The sequence below is a fragment of the Suillus fuscotomentosus genome, assembly GCF_016647785.1.
Source record: "Suillus fuscotomentosus strain FC203 chromosome Unknown F5891scaffold_24, whole genome shotgun sequence".
Classification (NCBI taxonomy): Eukaryota; Fungi; Basidiomycota; class Agaricomycetes; order Boletales; family Suillaceae; genus Suillus; species Suillus fuscotomentosus.
The window spans coordinates 645,591-655,911 of record NW_024539536.1 but is presented as its reverse complement, the minus strand read 5'-3'; the positions used below and the strand labels follow the sequence as shown (position 1 = coordinate 655,911).

At 46.0% G+C, this 10,321-nt stretch overlaps 2 protein-coding genes across 2 annotated transcripts; both read left to right on the top strand.

Moving 5' to 3' along the window:
• Nucleotides 1–807: 807 nt before the first annotated feature.
• On the top strand, nucleotides 808–4,978 carry F5891DRAFT_1128297 (uncharacterized protein; the record flags this gene model as incomplete). The annotated part of the gene is made up of 12 exons (XM_041364266.1): nucleotides 808–837; nucleotides 1,064–1,252; nucleotides 1,299–1,319; nucleotides 1,353–1,517; nucleotides 1,576–1,761; nucleotides 1,817–2,013; nucleotides 2,082–2,331; nucleotides 3,285–3,403; nucleotides 3,500–3,596; nucleotides 3,646–3,825; nucleotides 3,887–4,486; nucleotides 4,538–4,978. 12 exons carry the CDS (start codon nucleotides 808–810, stop codon nucleotides 4,976–4,978), a joined length of 2,475 nt encoding a protein of 824 aa, XP_041226616.1.
• Nucleotides 4,979–5,785: 807 nt separating this feature from the next.
• Nucleotides 5,786–7,643, top strand: F5891DRAFT_1188161 (uncharacterized protein; the record flags this gene model as incomplete). Its single annotated transcript, XM_041366961.1, has 6 exons — nucleotides 5,786–5,971; nucleotides 6,048–6,353; nucleotides 6,396–6,407; nucleotides 6,459–6,716; nucleotides 6,765–6,893; nucleotides 6,954–7,643. The coding sequence occupies 6 exons, from the start codon at nucleotides 5,786–5,788 to the stop codon at nucleotides 7,641–7,643; spliced, it is 1,581 nt and encodes a 526-aa protein (XP_041226615.1).
• Nucleotides 7,644–10,321: the final 2,678 nt, after the last annotated feature.

Sequence of the window (10,321 nt, the reverse complement as noted above, 5' to 3'; positions counted from 1 at the left end):
TCGTCGTGTCTGCCGAATCCTTCATTCGAAGGGCGTCAAGACGTTGACGCAGCTGGTATTGCGCACTCGTGTCGGTTCTGTTAAAATGCTCAGCAAGCGTCTGCCATGCCTTTCGAGCCGAAACAGCATGTGATCGTGATACTAATGCCCCGACTGACGGACTGAGGCGATGTGTGATGAGGTCCTTTGCTTTTATGTCGTTTAGCAGCCATGCACACATTGCTGCTGTTTCAGCAGCCGTGACATTGGCTGGGTCGGCGGGCGTTGGCAACATGGACGGGGTCCCGAGGAGGTCTGCAGGATTTACGACCGTATTTATGTGACACCACAGGTCCTCACAGGCGAGGGCGTACTGCATCTTGGTGGACCACCCGACGTAGTTCTCCGATCCTAGCAGTTCGGGGATATGATCAAATTTTCCCATGACGATACCGTCGTGAGGAATGATGAAGCGAGAAGTGAATGAGTGAGCGGTGAGCAAGCACAGAAGCTTTGTCTAGTAGGTTCGGTTGAGGGCTCTGTAGGAGCCAGGGCTCATAACCTGTTAGATGTCAAACTAGAAGACAATCTCAGCGTGTGGTAGAAGAACCGCTGCTATTCATAATACCTAGAAGACAATATATGGACAGAATACAATGAGAGAAAGTCAGCATGAAAACATTAAGATACGTACCTCAGCGTGTGGTAGAAGAACTGCTGAGGTACGAAGGACGAAAACGAAGAGGTTTACAAAGTACTGTATAGAGTCCGGAATATCAATGACAAAAGAGGAAGATGACAAACGTAAAAGGAAATACAACGAGAGCAATGACGATGTTGAATATCAACATGACCCAGGTAAGCATGTAATTGATTTGTTTATATTACTGACCAATCTTTCTGCATAGTTAATAGCCCATCAGGCTCTGCTGAACCTCTGCCTGCAATGTCTGCTCAACGGCCCCTAGAATTCAGAATGGAATTCCACCCTTCTTCCGGTCGCGAGCCCCTCCATCAAGCTTTCGACGAATTTGGCATTAATGCCCACCCTGAAGAACAACTTCCTGTCGATAAAACACCCTAGCATCCCTTTTGTTCACGCGCTGACTTCGAGTTTGCTGAAATTGCACTGGACGCTGCACTCAACAAATCTCATATCAACGGGCTCCTTGCTCTCATTGGTCGCATCTCGAGAGGGGAGACCCAGATGACACTCAAGACTGATACAGATCTCCGCAAGGCTTGGGAGCATGCGACTGATCAGGTGGCGCCGGTATGTCACTGATTAATCTCGCAAAATATATTATAGATTCGTTTAGTTTACAAAACACAACATCACTGTCCCATATAAACGAGAAGAATGAGTTTATGAGACCCATGTGTTACCTCTTTGGGAGTGGGCGCTCGATTTACTAGGCAACCTGGTGCTTGCTCCGCATTTTGTTTGGGATGCACAACGCCTATACAAACATAACGGAACAGAGTTCGAGCGTTTCTACAATGAGCCCTGGATGGGTGATCGATGGTGGGATGTCCAAGTACTTTGTTTCATATCTGAATTGTCTGCATACACTGACATCACTTTTATTACATCAGTCTCGCCTTCCACCTGGCCTTAAAGCGGCCCCATTTTGTTTCATCTTGTATGCAGACAAGACAAGACTGTCATCGCATGGTACGGTCAAGGCATATCCTGTCGTGGTACGATGCGCAAACTTGCCGGTAGGCATACAACATGGTGAGGGCATTGGCGGCGGTCGCATTGTTGGGTGGTTGCCTATTGTACGTTAATACTGACAACTTTTTAATTATCATGAATTTGATGGAACTATTGCAGGTCTCCGAAGAAGCAGATGAAGAAGGCAAAATGGGGTTTGTGAGCTTCAAGCGCGTCGTATGGCACGAATCATTCTTGAAGCTCTTGGAACTTGTTGTGCAATACTCGAAGACCGGTTATGCGCATCAATGCTTCGACATGATTATACGCTGGCTGTTTCCTATTCTGCTGATACTTTCGGCTGATTATGAAGAGCAGTATGTTTTAGTTTTCTCCATACTAATATACACAAGCCTGGTCCAGACATCTCATATATTGTTTGTAGATGTATGATGTCGCTCATCCGTGGTCAAAATTGCAAATGTCCTTGTCCTGTATGCGTTGTGCTGCTTGAGAAACTTCACGATCTATCCAAGACATTTGCGCTTAGATCAATGCAAGACACAATAGATGCACTCAATACTTACAAGATCAGCAAAGGTCGGGGCGAAGCACTTCTCAAGGTGTTAGGCTTATGTGCCGTTGCGGTAAGCTACAGTCTTAGTTATTCTCTTGTCTCCCCTCTTCATAATTATGTTTTACTATTTTACTGGTTCGCACTGTTGATCGGTATCTCCTACATATTTCATTATTCCCTGCTGCACCTGGCATGGCCAACCAGCCCTCTGCGGCATCTCTTGTTTACTTGTTTGACTCTCCTTCATTTTTCCTTGCTGCGCCTGGCATGACCAACCAGCCCTCTGGCATCTCTCGTCTACTCATTTGATCTCCTTCCTGCGCCTGGCATGGCCACCTCTGTGGCATCTCTCGTCTACTCGTTTGATCTTCCTTTCTGCACCTGGCATGGCCAACCAGCCCTCTGCGGCATCTCTCGTCTACTCATTTGATCTTCCTTCATCTTTCCTTGCTGCGCCTGGCATGACCAACCAGCCCTCTGGCATCTCTCATCTACTCATTTGATCTCCTTCCTGCGCCTGGCATGGCCACCTCTGTGGCATCTCTCGTCTACTCGTTTGATCTTCCTTGCTGCGCCTGGCATGGCCAACCAGCCCTCTGTGGCATCTCTCGTCTACTCATTTGATCACCCTTATTCCCTGCTGTGCCTGGCATGGCCAACCAGCCCTCTGTGGCATCTCTCGTTTACTCATTTGATTCTCCTTCATCTTTCCTTGCTGCACCTGGCATGACCAACCAGCCCTCTGGCATCTCTCGTCTACTCGTTTGATCTTCCTTCCTGCGCCTGGCATGGCCAACCAGCCCTCTGTGGCATCTCTCATCTACTCATTTGATCTCCTTCCTGCGCCTGGCATGGCCACCTCTGTGGCATCTCTTGTCTACTCGTTTGATCTTCCTTCCTGCGCCTGGCATGGCAAACCAGCCCTCTGCGGCATCTCTCGTTTACTCGTTTGCTCAGTATCTCTACATCCTTTGTATTTCTTATTCCCTGCTGCGCCTGAACTTTCAGTCATGTTCTGTTCCTTCATACACTTCCTGATATGAATACTGATTCTTGTTTACTCTCCACTAGAATGTATTCTGGCGCATTGCCTACTCTGACCCTCATGAAGCCATCAGCTTTGACTGCCTACATTCCCTTCATATTGGCATGTGGAAACACCTACTTGAGGAGTTGAAGAAGATCCTCAAGTCACTCGGACGTTCTGCAGGAGGCAAAGCTCGAGGATCAGTGAGTCACTCATATCGTTGATTCATGTCACTTAGTTCCTAATCGTATACTGGTAGGGTTGCTAAATTCCCTCGATGGCGCAATTTCAACCATTTCAGTACTGTCATCCACATCACATTCAGTGACGGCAACAAGATGCAAGACCTGTCTAAAGTAGATAACTTTGCGTTTTTCAATACCTATACTAATAACTGACCCACAGCAAACCCTTTATTCGGCATTGAACATATTGACCCACAGAGCTAGCCCAGAAGGATATCAACTCCTCTGTGTTATCAGTAGCTATCTGCAATTGGATAGCTACATTGGTCTCGATGTGCAAACAACAAGCACGCTAGCGGCGCTCGATGCCGAACTACTTGTTTTCAATACCACACTTAAGGTAAGCCAGGTGTTTTTCAGTTCCATCAATAATTAACTACATCATCAATTGCTCGTTCCAGGACTATGTTGAATGTGTGTCGACGTCCCCTATTGAAGATCTCAAACTCGATTGGGACTTTCCAAAGACTCATCTTTGGAAGCATGTGACCCGGGACATCCGAATGAAGGGTGCGACACGTAACTACAGTACTCGTCCGAACGAGAAGCTTCACGGTCCTCTGAAAGAGGCCTATGAGCGCCAATCGAATGGAAAGGAAGTCGCTGACCAGGTTTGTTTTGATGTTATGATACCTGATATCTGTTGCTCACGTAGGGACAATTGTTTTCATTATAATAATAGATACTGCACATCGATCAACGCAAATATGCCAGTCAAATTGTTGAGAATGCGCGTGGACACGCTCGATGAACAACGTAGCTTGCCAGACGATGAAGCCGAAGCCGACGAAACCAAAGCAAGATCAGCTACCTTCGAGGGACACGTCAAACTGGGTTCGCCACAACAGCCTGTATCAATCCAGGACATTGAGAATAGCCATGGCCAAAGGGATCATGCATTTCAAGGCTTTCGTCGCAAGTTTTCCGATTTCATTAACACTTCATTGCCTGGGTACGGACATCATCTGGAAAGATGGCTTTCCATACCTGCCAATTTCCAGGTGTGCTGATATCATTTTACTTGCTCTCTCTCGCTGATTTATGCATTTCAGATTCAAGAACATCGGTATCTTAAGGTGAACTACAAGTCTAGTGTTGACTGGAGACAAACGACCAACTACCTTCAATGCAATCCTCACTTTCACGGACACCCATGCTATGACTGCGCACTTATGCAACTTACACAGGACACATCCGTTTTTGTTCAACTCATTTTTATGTTCAAATGTCAGCTACCGGATGTTGGCTCCTTTGAGTTGGCACTAGTTCAGCCATTTACTGCTGGTGTCATTGGGGCTCCTCGCAGGATTGATCGTGATTTCCGGCTCACTTGCATCAAAGCTGTCTCAAGAGCAAGTTCTATATTTGTTCTGCTTTGTTCTTTCATCCACGGTGCTCTTTTATACCCTGATCCTGCACATCAAGACAAGTTCATTGTTGTCGATCACATTGATAGTGATATGTTTATACGCATGAAGACATGGGCACGATGATGGTGATCATTGCATCCCTACCAAGAATCCATTGTATATTTACATCTTTCTCTCACTTTCCTATTAGTATGCAATGTGCATAGCGCGCCTAACAGAACTTAATAAACTCGACCCTGTTCTCACAAACACCACCTCACTCTGCTGAGTATGAGAAACCTAAGGACGGTAACACTAACCATCACATCAATCTCATCACGGTACCACTGCATCAAACCTTCATGCGAAGGACTATAACATTATTACTGTCGCTGATCATCATACCACCAAGCAGATAGCAGGAAAACTCGTTCCTGCCATCGCTACCACCACCGCGCTCGTCATCAGTTTGGTGTGTCTTGAACTTTACAAGGCAAGATGTTTGTTATCCTTACCGGAAGGGTGTGCTAACATGTGCACTTTGTAGATTAACAGCTATGGAAGTTAAACGTAATGCAATGCTGCCGCCACACTGTAAAGTACGTCTTGACACCTCATGTTGTTTTCATGAGTTAGATAACATATTCATGACAGGGTTTGAAATTTTACTATCAAATGTCATAATAGCGACATTGATACTGCTCTCGTGTCTCATCAAGGTGAGTTTTATTCAGATTGGTCATCAGTACCTAAGACAGTACTAAACTACCTGCAGGTTCAATTACACCTCGACGTCATCAAGGCTGAGCTAGATATGCAGCGTGTTGATGGCATGCTCGGAAAAATGCTGCGGAGTCACCTTATATAATGTAGGGTTCAGGCAAGTGTCATGTTTTGTCCAACATTCTCGTTCGCTCAGCCTTATCAACACTCGTATCTCAATTCATAGTCATGCCCTCACTGGCTGAAGACTCCGATGACTTCACAGCAGCACTTGATGCTGTGGAGGACATGGACTCTGAATCTAACGACGAACAAGACAGCGAGTCCGAATCTGATGCAGGCAGCGATCTTGGGACCTTGAGGTCAATATTGAACGTTCCTCAGCCAGATGCACCTATGCACGAAGTTCGCAAGGTCAGTCTACATGTGCTGTTGTCACTCGCATGACTCGTCTGACATAGTAATATTACCATACATATTTCATCAACAGGCTCTCGAAGTCGCGCAATGCGCATACACTGCAGTACGATCTGAGCTACGGGTTCTCGAGAAAGACTACACTGCACTCCAGGCTGCCATTCCTCCCCACAGCCGTAACCGAGTGCTTAAGAAGACATCTACTGTCGATAGCAGCATCAGCCGTGCAGGCAAGATGTACGCAATGTTCAACTATTTTTGGGTCATGAACGGTCTCTTTCCAACAACCCCCCAGCCAAATGTTGATCCACGCAGCAATACATGCTGGTCCTCACCTGATGCGAAGCTCAAAGGTGCCATGGCTGAGCTGTATCTCTGCGTGCCTAAGACTTTGAACAAGGCAATGTAAACTTACACACAGTTCGGACCGTTGGTAAGTCATATTGTACTATATTATGGTTGATATGGACACTTATTATATTAGTTTCGTGCCGCAGTTAGCTCTGAAAGATCCAACATCCTGCACGTCATCAAGGACTGTGCAGGTTCAATCTTTTCCAATCTGAAGCTTGATCCTACCACATTCACCGACGAGCCTTCTAAAAAGAAAGAGAACATGCAACTCCTTACGCTTATCAAGAAAAATGGAGAAGGGGAGTATACACATCTAGCGCCCATATTATTCAAGGACCCCAGCGCAATCATCCCCGATGACTTTCTCATGTCGCCCATCCTTGTCAAAGTAAGTCTCAATAAGTTTAGCATACAGGCACTGACTTAGTTTATATAGATTATTCGTGTCAAAATGTTTGGGAAGGCCGTCCTGTCTGGGAAGACCAAGGGACATCCCAAGGCTAGAGGTCAGCGCTGGGCCACGCAGTGCGTAACAGAAGGTATGATTGCGGGTGCTGCAATCTTGGTGTGTGCACTATCATACTCCGAATTGCTTTCATGTTTGCTCACCCTAGACCATCCTCAGGCGCGTTTCTTATTGTCGCACGATCATGAACTTACAGCAATTGGACCAGCTACAAAAATAGAGTACCAGCAAGACTTCGATTTCTATCTTGAATGGTTGTTCAAACGCAGCTCGTGGGCAATCAGTGTTATGGACTACTACAACAGGGAGGTATTTGGAACGAGTTTGGAGCCTAGCGCATCGGCCACAGTGCCCTCCATCTCTCATTCTCACAGTTGGGAGGATGACTTCCTACAGCAGTTAGATTCAGAAACACCCGCTCACCCACCACCACCCGCTCCCACTCCCGCACTATCTCTTCCCGTCGCGACACCTATTTCCTCACAACTCACCTATGTTTCCGCGCCTGTCACTAGGAGTCATACTGATGTGGTCTCCAACTACCATTTTACTGCAACGACCATTAGTCAGGGAGGTGTCGCCTCTGCCTCTGCCATCATCGACACTCAGCTGCAGGTTGACATCGGCCAGCTGTCACTCAAGGACAGCGCTGAGCCATCTGCATCCAAGAGTTGCAGAGCGCCTGCAGCAACTACTCACAAATGTCACACCGGCGCCACTCAGAAAGCTCAATCTGCAGTGGACTCAGATATGTCCCCAATCGTCCCATTGGCCCCTCCTCCAGCGGTCAAGCGTGTCACATGCAACAGTGGCAACAGAGTTAAGAAGGCTGTGGGAAAGACTAAGTAATCTACGAAATATTGATTCCATGCTTGTACTGCATTTTTCTCGCTCGTAATCCAGCTGTTCGTCGTGTCACGTCATGTACAAATGCACCGAAAGTAATTGAGTTGATTCAGAATCTAACTGATGTATAGTAGTATCAAGCCCTTGAACATTTACAATGAGTCCTTCCAATTTTGGAAGGATAAATACAAGGCCAAACAAGACAAGTTTAGTTCTGGACACGACTTTCAAGTTACTTGTCTTCTTTAATTTCAAACCTTCACCATCATTGACACTCTCTGAATCGTTCAACGCACTCCTCTCGGCACCTCGTTTAATGCGCTCCTCTCGACACCTCATTTAACGCGCTCCTCTTGACACCTCGTTCAACGCGCTCCTCTCCTTTCATTTTCAGTCCCTTTGTCATTCGTTTGAAGGTCAGCAATGGCCTCCGGCTCACTTGCCAACCACGCTGTCAACTCAGTAAGGACCACGAACTACAGGCCGCGCCTCTCATTACAAGAGAAGCATATATCACTGCTGGATACAAGAAACATTCCACACCATATGGAGTGATGGGTCAAGTGTTGTCAATATAGTAGGTCGTTTCTCTCTTTCTGTGTCCCTAGTATTCATGTTCGGTGCCAAGTTCGAAATTGAGTGCCTATGTCCCTGTAGATCCTAGACTCTATGTCAACACGGTGAGTCTTTCCAAACATTTCACCTGTGTATCTCACAAGCTTTCCAGAATATGCCATTCACCACTGTAGCAGTTCCCTTACTGGCCACCTCATTTCCTCGTCATCCTCTGCAACGGTGTACCCCAACGACGATGCAATCGCGCAAATGCACCTCCTCATGTGTCAGGCGGAACCAGCCCCAGCCCATCATCACTAGAGCCACCACCGGCTCAGGCAAGTCGCACAGTACCCATCTCCTAGTTGATCAGCTTCTTCGGCTCTCTGCTGCAACCCTTGATTCATGTCACCGTCTATATCTAAGTAAGTCTAAAATTTGACTCTGATTCAGAATTTCAGCTAATATATCTGATTCAGACAACTCAGAATCCCGCTCGACAATTTTGTCAAGGCATCGACGATGTAGTCCATTGTAATATTAGTGTTTTCAATACCAATATTATTATTATTATCATTTTTATATATATTATATTGAGAATTTCTGGAAATAACATTGAGACGGACACAACAAGCTTGGAATGACCTTGAAATACTCAGAGCGTCATTTTATGTCCTTACAATGTTGGGTTCATCACATGCTCCCGGGACCATTAACGTGCCTTGTAATGATTGGTACAGTAATTATAAGTGCCTTGAAATATTTTTGTAGATCATTAGCATGCCTTACAAGGGTCCCGTGTGAAAAGTGCCTTAAAATGTCTTAAATTGGCTTCGGATGCTCGCTAGAAATTTCCGACAACTGACGCGCCATTTCTATATTCTATATTCAACTTCCAGATCAAGTTGGATGAGTTCACAACCATTCTTTTGTTACTTTATTTGCCTCAGAGCCATGTACAACTAGGTATACATAAGCCAATGACTATTTTCTTTTCCTCCCTCTCTGGACCCTTCGAGCCTGTGGAGCACATCGACGTTTCTATTTGTCAAATCTGAGTTCACAAGGAGAATATGTCGGATGATGCACCTGAACGGTCATAGCAGGGTATGAGGTCCCCAAAACTCAGCAGCGGACCTGGCCGATCTGGATAATTTTGATTCTCTGTCTCGTTGGGATAGAAAAAGTTGAATATATGTTTGATTAATTCCTAAAAGATGGTTATAACAAGTTTACTCCGTATTTTAAAGAACTCACAAAGGCCATGATACGATTTACAAAAGCGCGATAATAAGGGTTTCTTCTCGAGCCCAGAGGAGACAACGGAAGAATGCTTAGTAAAATAAATTTATTACTGCCTATGGACAATTACAGTGTACGACGTCTAATTCTGTCAGGATGAAAAGGAACACTGTTAGAATATCAATTATTATGACAGACGTAAAGTAAAATATACCTAAGTTATACGGACAGTGTGACAGTTGAGGTGGTGAGGTTTGACGCGGCATCTGCTACTTGTGACGCGGCATGAATGAAGTTTGACGCGGTGTGACGCGGCAGTGATGAGGTTTGACGCGGCATGATGCGCCTGTGACGCAGCACTGACGCAGCATGGAGGAGGTTTGACGCGGCACAACTTGCTTGATGCGCATGTGACGCGGCAACTGACGCGGTATGTGCTATGGTTGATGCAGCACTGTAGTAGGCCTTGACGCGGCATAGAGTGTGGATGTTGATATTAGTACAGAGACTGCGAAGATATTTGGGAGAACTTGTTGTGGTGTGAGTAGTGCTTGACGCAGCCTAAACAAGGCTTCTGACATGCCATGGTAGGGGCTCGACGTGTTGGTGCAGGGTATGGAGAGTGGATCAAACTTGGCAGGGTGAGGTCGAAGCTTGACACAGTGAGACAACATTTGACACTGCATCTGAAAACCAACATAGATGAACGAATTAGAGGTAATGCAACAATATAGGACTGACGCGCAAGATGCATACTAGTAGTATGAATGCAGAGGACAAGCACTGTAAATTTGGTGAGAGGTGAATACAGCACTATAGAGCCTGTACGCAGGCAGACACTCATATGTTGATCATTAATGATGATTCAAAGTGTTTGGAATGCA